The 12,571-nt window shown below is 40.2% G+C and overlaps 1 protein-coding gene across 15 annotated transcripts in view; it reads left to right on the plus strand.

The window, feature by feature from the left end:
- The window catches only part of ATP9B (ATPase phospholipid transporting 9B), a 218,903-nt gene that overhangs the window by 63,217 nt on the left and 143,115 nt on the right, over positions 1-12,571 (plus strand). For all 15 annotated transcript variants that reach the window (XR_016387667.1, XR_002642781.3, XM_089895355.1 and 12 more), the window contains one exon: positions 12,006-12,100. Coding sequence is in view for 13 of the 15 variants with exons in the window: in XM_089895355.1 (XP_089751481.1) it covers positions 12,006-12,100 (95 nt within the window). In the remaining 2 variants the exon portion in view is untranslated. The remainder of the gene's footprint in view (positions 1-12,005; positions 12,101-12,571) is intronic.

Raw genomic sequence — 12,571 nt, forward strand, 5'->3', positions numbered from 1 at the left:
GGCAGGTGGCCTTCTAGGCTCTCGGGAATATGATAGAGCTTTTGCTCCTTGTTATCTGATTTTTCTTTTACATTTTTTTGGTCAGCTTGTTGTTTACCCCAGCTTTAACCACCACCCAAGGTAGCTGTGACATTAAACAATGGCCACTCTTTGTTTTTGACAAACATTCCAGGGAAAACACATTCTCAGTGAATGAACTGTGGGTTGAGTCAAATCCAGACAAGCTCTACCTGGTCAGGTGGTTACAGTTGTCTGGGCGTGGGGTTTGGGGAGTCCTAGCCCTGGTTTCTTCCCCTCAGTGGCTACCAGACCATTGGTTTGCTCAGCTACTGTGGAGTTTGACTGGGGGCAGGGTACTGGAAAAGGGACAAGTCAAAACACCACACATCTCACTCATAGCTAGATTTAGCCGTGTTTCTTGAATAAATGCACCTGGGATTGTTGCAAGTCTTTGATTATTTTCCAGAGTTTTGCAAAAGTTGCTTTAGACAATTTTTGCTTATGTTGTCATTACAGTTATGGAGGAATGGGTTTTCAGAGATTTTTACACTGCCATCCCTACTTATTTATGATTTCTTTGTCTTTGTTTGTAAATGTATTCAGTATAATGAATAACAAACAGTTTGCATTTGGGAGATACTTTTTTTTTCTTTTTTGGCTGCACCACTCGGCATGCGGAATCTTAGTTCCCCACCAGGGATCGAACCCGTGTGCCCTACACCGGAAGCACAGATTCTTTTTTTTTTTTTGCGGTACGCGGGCCTCTCACTGTTGTGGCCTCTCCCGTTGCGGAGCACAGGCTCCGGACCCGCAGGCTCAGCGGCCATGGCTCACGGGCCCAGCCGCTCCGCGGCATGTGGGATCTTCCCGGACCGGGGCACGAACCCGTGTCCCCTGCATCGGCAGGCGAACTCTCAACCACTGTGCCACCAGGGAAGCCTGGAAGCACGGATTCTTAACCACCGGACTGCCAGGGAAATCCCGGGAGATGCTTTTATATTTAATTGCCCTTGTAGTGATCATGGTAGGAATATATGTAAGGTTAAGAATATCATGCTCAATGTGGAAATGGCTTTAGGTAATTAACTTAGAAGAAGTAGAGTATACAGACTATGTGAGGAGATAAAGTGTGAGCAAATCCATCTCTTCAAAGCTGGAAGGTTGTTAAGAAATGTCCATTTTTCAGAGGAGGAATCTGAGGGCTAGTAAATGTTTGCTGAAGTTTTAGAAATTGTTCTTCAGCCATCGTATCATTGTTATGACGTAATAAGATAGCAAAACATGAAGAGAATATTAGAGAATTAGGCAAGTGAGATACTCTCTGATGTGCCAACTACAGATAAATAACGTTATATCCAAATTGATTATGTTTTAAAAATTTTTTTTTCCTCAAATTTTGCTTTGTATTCTATGTTGTAGGGACAGTTTCCCTCTGTAGGGTAATGATATTTAATATTTTGGAGGTCATGGGTCTTTCTGAGAATCTTAAGAATTATCACTTTGTTCCTCAGGAAAATGTACATAATACACACGTTTGCTAAATTTTTACTATTTAACATATTCCTGGAAGGTTATTAATGGCTCCAAGTTTAGGACCTTACTGTCATCTGTTTTAACCTGTGGTTCTATTCTATTCCTCAGTTTTATGATTTTTTTCTGTCAAATTTAAATTGTTAAAACAATTACTGTTACTCTTATGGAGATACTAAAATGTCAGATTACTGTTTCATGATATTTTTCTTCTCTTTATAAAATGGACCAGACAGCTTCCCAGCTGTGTAAAATGTGTCATAACACTGCTTTCAATCAAGGATTCTTAGCTTTAGAAATTCGTGTGACTTTACATAATTATTTAAGGTTTTAAATTAAAGCCTTGTTTTTAAACATACATGTTTAGAATTTTTTGTGTATCTGCTAACACTGTTAATATTACTTTATTATTTTTCAGTTTCAGTTCAGAAAACCCTGGTAATATACTGTCTGTTATAGTAAGAATCTCTAAACCCTAGCCAGTGTGAAAGTCTTAAATCTACGCAGCGTGTTGAGTTTGGACAATAGCCACTGGGCGTTTGTCAGTACAGCTCAGTGAGTCTCTTCGCGGCATCATATTGACTGTGTATTAATACAGGGTATTCTGTTGGGCCGTCCGTTGATTGTTTAGAATGTAAATGAAGCTGTTGATGGATCTGGTGACTGATGGCTTAAATTCCAATTAATCAATTGCTTCATCAGTTTCTTAATTCAGATCAAATATCTCCTGAATGCACACAATTCTTTTAGTGGTATTAAGAGAAATTAATGCTTTAGAACTAATTTTCATCAATCTCTTATAAATGCCAGTATCTTTTTCACTTGCCTCCTAAGTGGTGGCATTATCGTTTAAGTGTTGGGGACATACTACAGTAGCTCAGCTGTCACTTGTTAGAGGGCGGGGGGCGGGTAAGTGACACTGTGCTCATCCACATTCTCTCTGCGGTGCTCTTCATCTTGCCACCAGCTTAAAAATTTCATGCAGAGTCACTAAGTCGTATAAATGATTGAGAACTTAAGTTTAATGGCAAACGATCTGGTGTTATATATGCAAAGTCAATGTCTATTTTTCTTTTCTTGGGCACATACTGTAGCCTGTCTCTTTCAGACCTATTGGATTTGTGAGCTGTTGCAGGCAGTCTGCTAATATTACAGGGTAACTTATTACAACGTATGACAGACTCACGTGCCCTGTCTCACAGTGTCCCATCAAGTACTTTATCACCACTTGACGCGGCTCTCCTAGGTGACATATACACGAGTTGATCTGCATTTGATTGTCATTAAACCTGTCCTTTGCTGTCAACTCTTGTCAATTATACCAAATAAAATCAAGTATTCATAAGAAGTCAGTAATAGGATATAAGCAGACCAATTTAATAATTCATTTTTACCGAGCCTTAACTGACATCAGTTGTAGCTAGTGCTTGCTGTGAAAAAATTACTAGATATACTTCGTGTAAGACAAGTCAAGTTGGCCATACTTCTGATTTTGCTGCAGTTCATTCCCTCTCTCTGTCTTTCTCTCTGTCTCTTTCTTTAAATCATGTCAGTTACTGTGAGCCTAGTAATGTAATTGTACTTGAAGATAATTAATATGTCAGTTTCCTCTAAATTTTAAAAATAGTGTGTAATTATTTAACATGAGGCATACCCTTTTACTTTTAAGAATGGCAAGTATATTGTTTCCAGTGTTTAATAAGTTTATAGACATCTACATAAGGTATTAGTTTCACTTTTAGAAACACAAAATGTTTGAAATTTAAGAGACTGTAGATATTCTCACCTTTTCCTATTTTCTATGTTAGAAAGCAAACCTGGAGCAGAGCTATTGGCATTGATGTCTCAAAGTTTGTGTCATACAGAATCTAGAATCCAATCCCTTTTAAGTTGCTTTTATACTTTATAAAACACACACATACAGATATATATAACCATGCATACATTTAAGAGGGAAAAAAAATCAATCTTGAGTAAAAGGTTTAAGTGTAAAATAATGGGTACTGCAAATTTCCTAGTACTCCTTTTTAGTTGAAACCAGTTATTCTCCTTATCATAAGTCTTTTTTTTTTTAGTTTATTTATTTTTTATTTTTTGTGGTAAGCGGGCCTCTCACTGTTGTGGCCTCTTCCGTTGCGGAGCACAGGCTCCGGACGCGCAGGCTCAGCGGCCATGGCTCAGGGACCCAGCCACTCCGCGGCATGTGGGATCTTCCCGGACCGGGGCACGAACCCGTGTCCCCTGCATCGGCAGGCGGACTCTCAACCACTGCGCCACCAGGGAAGCCCCATAAATCTTTTGACAAATAATACGTAAGAAAATTTATTTACGTAACTAGATATATTTTTCAAAGTGCATGAAATCAGATGAAGGTCTCATAGATACATCTTCAACTGATAAAATAGGTGATTGAAAAATCTTTTCTTAGCTCTCTATCTTATTATGTCTTACAGAAGTGACCTAACCTGTATGAATCTCCTAGTTTCATGTTGGCAACACTAATGCCTGTGCCATCCGTAGTTAAAAGGATTAAATGCACTTGGTTAAGGAATCAGTGGGGCGCATTTCAGATGCTGAATTGCTGGTGGCTGTAACTAGTTGAAAGTGCATTGGCTCCAAGAGAAAAGTATTTGGTATTTACGCAGAGTAAGAGAGCAAGGAAATGCTTACAGATGTGCAGGGGTCCATTTCTGCCAGGGGTGGATGTGGATTCGCACGGACCCATTTTAGTTTAGAACATTGTGCGAAAGGTGCACTGGACTAAGCTGTGTAAAGATGTGTTCTTACGTAGCTACCTTAGCTCGTTCCCCAAGTTGCAGAAATAATTGGCTAAGTAACTAATACGTTCCTGGCGTATACCATTCGCTGGCAGATTCTAATAGATTTTCCTCTAAATTTTACACCACCACTCCAAAGTAAGTCTTATTTTTTCCACTGTGCACATGAAAACCTTCATAAGGTGAAGTGCCTGGACAGGGAGCTCAGTGAGTGGGTTATTAGGCAGTGCTCAGCCCAAGACTGGCTCTTCCCACTGCTACACCAGCTTTTAAGTTTTGAATTGCCTTCAGTACTGTTGACGTTTGGGGCCTGGTATTTATTTCTTTGTAGTGGTGGCTTGTCTCTGCACTGCAGGGTGTTGAGCAGTATTCTTGGCCTAGACTCCCCGGGTGCCAGGAGCACCCTTCCAGCCCCCACCCCCAGCGCCTACTGTGAAAACCAAGTCTCCAGACGCTTCCTGGGGGCAAAATCGCGCCTGGTTGAAAATCACTAGAGGATTGTTTCATCGACGAAAATCCCTAAAATAAATCTTCAGTGTTCAGTTGTATATCTTTTGAAAGTAATTGTTTTAATATTCTTCAGAGATCTTTCTTGATAAGAACAGATTGATCCTGTGGAATTTTAGCCATGACCTACCCCAGCTCCATGTGAAGGAAGCTTCTGCCCTAGGCCAGTGCAGCCGAGAAGTCAGGGCCTCCATCTCCCTGCAGCTCCCAGGCGAAGGCCAGGGCCTCACCCTGGAGGGGTACCCACCCGTCTAATGCTTCTGTTTTGCTGTAGTGATCACTACTGAAAGCTGACCTGGCATATGGCAACCTCTTCCTCTGGATAAAAGGGAAAAGGCCATGAGATAACTTGTTGATGAAATTAGCTGCTGAAGTGGAGAGGACATGCAGTGTGAGCTCTACTGCAGGACCACGTTTGCAGTCAGCCGTTCACCAGAGCAACACTGGTGCTGAACTGCGCTGATCAGTGGTATAATTCTACATGAAATTGATGGATAGGAGCAAACACTGATAGACAGGGGAAGGGGAGCTCGGAAATACAGATATGAGAAAAGTACAATGGAAAGTAGTCTCCATTGCGGGTGTTCAAATATAAATTTAAATGTGAATTTCTGTAGTGCAGTTTCAGTTATTTGCAGTGTTCTTTTCCTGCAAAGAAAAAAGTTTGTATAATACGTTTGGTGTATATTTTCTGTGTTAATCTGGATATGTTTCTTAAAAAAATTTTTTTATTTTGTACATTTTTAAAAATTATATTTATTTTTATTTGTGGCCGTGTTGTGTCTTCATTGTTGCGTGCAGGCTTTCTCCAGTTGTGGCGAGAAGGGGCTACTCTTGGTTGCGGAGCACGGGCTTCTCATTGCGGTGGCTTCTCTTGTTGTGGAGCACGGGCTCTAGGAGTGCGGGCTTCAGTAGTTGTGGCACGTGGGCTCAGTAGTTGTGGCTCTCAGGCTCTAGAGCGCAGGCGCAGTAGTTGTGGCGCACGGGCTTAGTTGCTCCGCGGCATGTTGCTCCGTGGCATGTGGGATCTTCCCGGACCAGGGCTCGAACCCGTGTCCCCTGCATTGGCAGGCAGATTCTTAACCACTGCGCCGCCAGGGAAGCCCTGTACTTTATTTTTTTAAGTTCACACAAAAAAGTGAGAAGGCAGCACAGAGATTCCCAGTGCGCCCCATGCCCTCACACCTGCGTAGCTTCCCCCACCCCCAGCATCCCCCACCAGATGATGCATTTGTTGCAGTTGATGGACTGACGCTGACACATCGTCCTCACCCAAATTCCATAGTTTACATGAAAATTCACTCTTGGTGTAGTACATTCTGTGGGTTTTGGCAAATGTATAATGACATCCATCCATCATTATATATATCATACAGAGGATTTTCACTGTCCTAGAAATTTTCTGTGCTCTGCCTATTTACCTCTACCCCCAACTCCATCCTGGGCAGCCATAGATCTCTTTAGTGTCTCCGTGGTTTTTTTCTTTTCCAGAATGTCATGTAGTTGGAACCACATAGTATGCAGCCTTTTCATGCAGCCTTTTCAGATTGGTTTCTTTTACTTAGTGATAAACATTTAACGTTCCTTCTTATCTTTTCATTACTTGATAGCTCATTTCATTGTATTGCTGAATAATTCTCCATTGTCTGGATTTACCATAGTTGATCCATTCACCTACTGGAGGACATTTGGTTGCTTCCAAGTTTTGGCAGTTATGAATAAAGCTCGTATAAAATCTGCATGCAGGATTTTGTGTGGACATGAGTTCCCCAGCTCTTTTGGGTAAACGGCAAGGAGTGCAATCGCTGGATCGTATCGTAAGATTATGTTTAGCTTTGTAAGAAACCACCAAACTGTCTTCCGAAGTGGCTGCACCATTTTGCATCCCCACCAGCAATGATGAGAGTTCCTGTTGCTCCACATCCCCGCAAGCCTTGGTGTTGTCAGTGTTCTGGAGTTTGGCCATTCTCATAGGTGTGGAGTGGTGTCTCGTTGTTTTACCTTACATTTCCCTGATGATGTGATGTGGAGCATATTTTCATATGCTTATTTGCCATCTCTGTATCTTCTTTGTTCTGGTTTGGCCCATGTTTTAACTGGATTGTTTTCTTATTGTTGAGTTTTAAGAGTTCTTTATATATTTTGGGTAACAGCCCTTTATCAGATGTGTCTTTTGCAAATATTTTCTCCCAGTCTGTGCCTTGTTTTCTAATTCTCTTGCTGATATGTTTGCAGAACAGAAGTTTTAAATTTTAATGAAGTCCAATTTATCAGTTTTTGCCTTTTTTTTTTTAATGGATCACGTCTTTGGTGTTGTATCTAAAAAGGCACCACTATACCCAAGGTCATCTAGGTTTTCTCCTAGGTTATCTTCTAGGACTGTTAGAGTTTTGCATTTAAGTCTGTGATCTATTTTGAGTTAATTTTTTATGAAGGGTGTAGGTCTGTGACTAGATTCATTTCTTTTGTGTGTGGATGTCTGGTTGTTCCAGCACTATTTGTTGAAAAGGCTATCTTTGCTCAATAGTACTGCCTTTGCTAGTTTGTCAAAGATTACTTGACTATATTTATGGAGTTCTATTTAAAGGTTCTCTATATTCTGTTCCCTTCATCTATGTCTACTCTTTCACCAATACCACACTGTCTTGATTACTGTAGCATTATAGTAATTTTTTTTCAAGGTTGGTGAATGGTTTTATTTTTGAAGTGGATTTATTTTTTTTTCTTTTTCACTGTGTTCAAACACACGTAACATAAAATTCACATAAGCCCCAGCCCTGGTGCCACCGTTCCACTTTCTATCTATGAATTGGACAATCTAAGACCCTCAGGTAACTGGATTCATGAGTGTTTGTCTTTCTGTGACTGGCTTGTTTCACTGAGTGTAATGTCCTAAAGGTTCATCCATGTTGTAGCATATTGTAAAATTTCTGTCCTTTTTCAGTCTGAATAGTACTTCATTGTATGTATATACAACATTTTCCTTATCTATTCATCCATCAGTGGACACTTGGGTTACTTCCATGTTTTATTTATTGTGAATAATACTGCTGTGAACATGAGTGCACAAATGTCTCTTTCAGACCTTGCTTTCAGTTCTTTTGGGCCTACACCCAGAAGTGGGATTGCTAGGTCATATGGTAATTCTTTAAAAAACTTTTTTAGAAACTGCTGTACTGTTTTGCATTGAATATCTTCTTCCATCCTTTCACTTCCAGCTTCTTTGTATCTTTGTATCTAAAGTGAGTCTCTTGCAGACAGCATGTGCTTGGATCGCGCCTTTGTCCATTCTGCCAGTCTCTGTCTTTGGTAGGAGTCTGAATAATATTTACCTATTTACCTATTTACATTTAAAGTCATTGCTGATAAGGAGCAACTTCTTTCATTGTGCAGTTTGTTTTCCTTATGCCTTATAGCTTTTTTTTTTTTCCCCTTCATTTCCTACATTACTGTCTTTTCTGGTTGATATTTCATAGTAAAATATTTAAATTCCTTTCTCATTCCCTTTTGTGTATATTCGGAACTCTGCTCCTTTATAGTTCTACCCCCATCCTTTTAGGTGTTCATGTCACAGAATTACATCTTCATACACTGTGTTCCCAAGACATAAACTAATAATTATTTTAAATGCGTTAACCTCTTAAATTATGTAGAAAACAAGATTAGAAGTTACAAACCAAGTTACAGTAATTCTGGCTTTTAGACTAATAATTTCTTTAAGTTTATTAATCTCTTAAATCGTGTAGAAAAAGTGCAGTTCAAACTATTCTTACAATAATACTAGCTTTTATAATTGCCATGCATTAATAACCTTTACTGAGATCTTTATTTCTCCACACAGCTTCACGTTACTGTCTACTGGCCTTTCATTTCACCTACCAGACTGCCTTGAGCACTTGCAGGGCAGGTCTAGTGGTCACCAGCTTCCTCAGCTTTTGTTTACTTGAGAATGTCTTGATTTCTCCCTCACATTCAAAGGGCAGTTTTGCTGGATTGAAGATATTTGGTTGCAGTTTTTTTCTTTTAGCACTTGGAGTTGATTGGTTCACTGCCTTCTGGCTTCCACAGAAATGCCATCTCTTTCTGATGAGCAATCTGGTGGTTATCTCACTGAGGATCCCTTGTATATGATGATTCTCTTTTCTCTTGCAGTTTTCAAGATTCTCTTTGTCTTTGAAAGTTTGATTATAATGTGTCTTGGTGTGGGTCTGTTTGAGTTCATATTACGGGCATGGTTTCCTGGTACATGTAAAAGTTATGTTTACACTATACTTCAGTCTATTAAGTGTGCAGTAGCATTATGTCTAAAAAAAAGTACAACCTTAATTAAAAAATACAAAACAAAAACAATAAGTTTTGTCTTTGTAGTAACAATTTTACTACAATAGTAAAATCAAAGAACAATGATCACAGATCATCATGACAAATATAACAATAGTAAAAAGTTTGAAATATTACAAGAATTACCAAAATGTGACAAAGAGATGCAAATAGAGCAAATGCTCTTGGCAAAAATGGCCCTGATAGACTTGCTTGATGCAGGGTTGCCACACACTTCCAATCTGTGAAAGAACATAGCATCTGCAAAGTGCAACAAAAGAACGTATCTCTGTGCTTGGATTTTGTTGGGGTCCTTGGGAGTTTATATTCATGTCTTTCATCAAATCTGGGAAGTTTTCAGCGATTATTCAGATATTCTCTCTGTTCCTTCTTCTCTGTCTTGTCCTTCTGGGCCTCCCACAGTGCATATGTTGGTCCACGTGACAGTGTCCTATGGGTCCATTTGTCTCTGTTCACTTTTTTCCCATCTTTTTCCTTCTGTTCCTCAGGTTGGATCACTTCCATTGTCCTATCTTCAGGTTTGCTCATTCTTTGCTATGCCTGCTCAAATCTGCCTTTGACTCCCTCTAGTGAAATTTTCATTGCCCTTGAATTTCTTTTTCATTTCTTTTTGGGTTTTCTCTCTCTTTATCGATATCTCCATTGTGTTCATACATTGTTTTCTTGACTTTCTCCACATCTTTCTTTAGTTCTTTGAGCATCTTTTTAGACAGTTGCTTTAAAGTCTTTGTTTAGTAGAACTACCGTCAGGTCTTTTTTGAGGACAGTCTCTGTTGATTAAGCTTTTTCCATTAAGTTGGCCATACTCTCCTGTTTTTGTTTTTGAACACTGGACATTTCTAATAATGTGGTAACTCTGGAGATTGTCCCCCAGTGGTGGGACAGCTGGAGACTCTATAATAATAGTAATGGCATTGGAGTGAAACTCCTCAAGTACTGGAGCTCATTCAGCACACACAAACACACACAAACACATGCACACGCATGCACGCACACACGCACGCACACACACATGCCTAATTGGTCTCCTTCTGAGGATGGCAGGGTACTAGTTCATTGCCTTGAAATGTGGGTAGATAACAACAGGAGTCAGTGCTTTCTTACAGGAACTTTCCCACCAGGTGAGCCAACTGGATCCAAAGAGCAGAGGCCTCTCCTTTTACATTTTATTCCAGGTAAAAGGTGAAAAAGAAGGATAGACTGCTGCCTTCTGCACCCTCTGGTGCAGTAACGGGTACCTCTAGTGGGCATTAAGCATGAAGGGCTGTTGGCATCAGAGAAGAGCAGGCCATTGTACCTCTGGACGGAAGCAGGGCAGCATTGCTGAGGGTCAGTGGAGTCTGAGCTGGGCTCTGTGTGCAGGAGCCAGCGTCGTAGGACCCGCAGAGGGAAGGGGAGCAGGCTGGCCTGGACCCTGAGTGTTCAGTCAGCAACACGCAGAACCAGCCTTTCAGCAGACAGATTGGAAGGAGGGGTGGGGAGGGCCTGGGGTGAAAAGTGACTTTACAGACATTCCCAGAGTGGGCTCTGCAGTGGTGCTAAGGATGTACATCTGCACAGGGACATACAACTGACAGTCCTGCTGCTTTACAAGCAGGGAAGGGGCTGCAATGGGGTCGGGGCACATGCGGCGTCTCCTAAGGGGTCTCACAGTTGTGCACAAGATACTTCTCTTGTAGTAATTTGTAAGGTGTACATATGCTTGTGTGGCTTTCTACAACTATTTTATTTTACAGTTAAATTTTTGAAAAACCTCAAAAGTCACTTGAATTCATTATGTGGTTAAACTGCTAATTTGTTACTTTGTTTTATCTGATTCCTTTTTTAAACTTTTTTAAAGTTTGATGTGATTTGGCTTTTTAATTACGTGAGTCATGAATGATCTCAGAGTGAACAGTGTAACGTAGGATGCACTCCCAAAGGGGCTGCTTCTGGTCCGTCCCTCCCCTCTCCCCTTCCTTCCTGTGAGTAGTGTCCCTCCCTGCACACGCGCATACAGACACACACACTCACGCTTTCCCCACCTTGTTCTCCAGTAGCTGGTGTTACTTTGTTCCCAGTGTTGTGCACCTGACTTTTTTCATTAGATGGTATATATCCTAGCGAGATTTCTCAGTAGAAATGGAGGCCTTTCTCATCTCTTTTTCCTTTCTGTTTCTTTTTCCTTCCTTCCTTTCTTTGCTTTTTTTTTTTCACTGCTGCATGTGCTCCCTTGTATTCAGCTGATTCCCTGATTTTGTGTTCCCACTCCTTTGGTTATGATTAGTAATGTTGCACAGTTGCCCTTATGTATGTGTTTTGTGCTTTGCTGTTGTGAAAGAGGATACGTTATAAGAAATGGTGTGACAGCATGGGCAAAGAGTAAATGGACTTTTGTAATTTAATATTTTTTATGTCTAAAATTGGATGGGGTTGTGAGTATGACAGTAGCTCTTTTCAGGCTTTAACATTTTAGCTGTGCTTTTATTATTGAGCATATGTTTTATAGTGGTACATATATTTTATTAGCAAAGTTATATCACACACTCTTGGGTATTTTTGTATATTTACTTATTGTATTATTATCAAAACATAAGCTAAAGGTAGAAATGATCAATGTAGTCTTTCTAAAATAAAGTAAACCTTTATTACTAGTAAACCTTAATAGTCTAGAACACCAACTAGGAGACAAGTGAATAAACAATGACTTCTGTCTTTTCAGCAGACTCATTTTGTGAGTCAAATAAATAGTACTTTTAAGGATTTTTGTTAATGGGAATCTATAGATATATCATTTCTGTATCCCACTGTGCTGTGAATTGTGGCTTTAAAGTACCTGTAACTTAGGAGTTTTTCTTCTCTTATTCCAAGGTTCATGTTTTATTCGAACTGATCAACTCGATGGTGAAACTGACTGGAAGCTGAAAGTGGCGGTAAGCTGCACGCAGAGGCTGCCGGCTCTGGGGGTGAGTGTTGCTGTCATTATTCCATCATTTACTGTAGTGGCCATTTCTGTGCAGTAGATACAGTTCTGTTTATACCAACTTAATTAATGTGTTGATAATGTTTTAAAATAATTTCTTCGTTACTAAGTTCATTGAAAATTATGCCCACGTAATTTCTCTGGTGTCTTAGCACATAACCTTTTTGAGGTATGGTTTTAAATGTTCCTTTCGGCTTGACTCTTAGGTTTTCTTTCTTTTCTTTCTCTTTTCTTTTTGTTTCTATTTTTAAAACCCCCCTCATGTGAGTAATCTTTGAAATCGAGAACTCTTGGTGGGGTTAGCTACATCCATTTTTGGTAACTGACTGACTCCCAGGAGGCTGTTCAGATACTGCTTTGGTAGAACTCGCGTGGGCTTAGCCCAGCCTTGGACACCAGCCTGTCCACTTCAGCTTTTCCCTTTGAAGGTGGAGGGGAAGTGAATTGTTCCTTC

Source organism: Delphinapterus leucas, chromosome 14 (assembly GCF_059928025.1).
Source record: "Delphinapterus leucas isolate spDelLeu-1000000601 "Yukka" chromosome 14, BTC_Dleu_Yukka2, whole genome shotgun sequence".
In the NCBI taxonomy this organism is placed as follows: domain Eukaryota; kingdom Metazoa; phylum Chordata; class Mammalia; order Artiodactyla; family Monodontidae; genus Delphinapterus; species Delphinapterus leucas.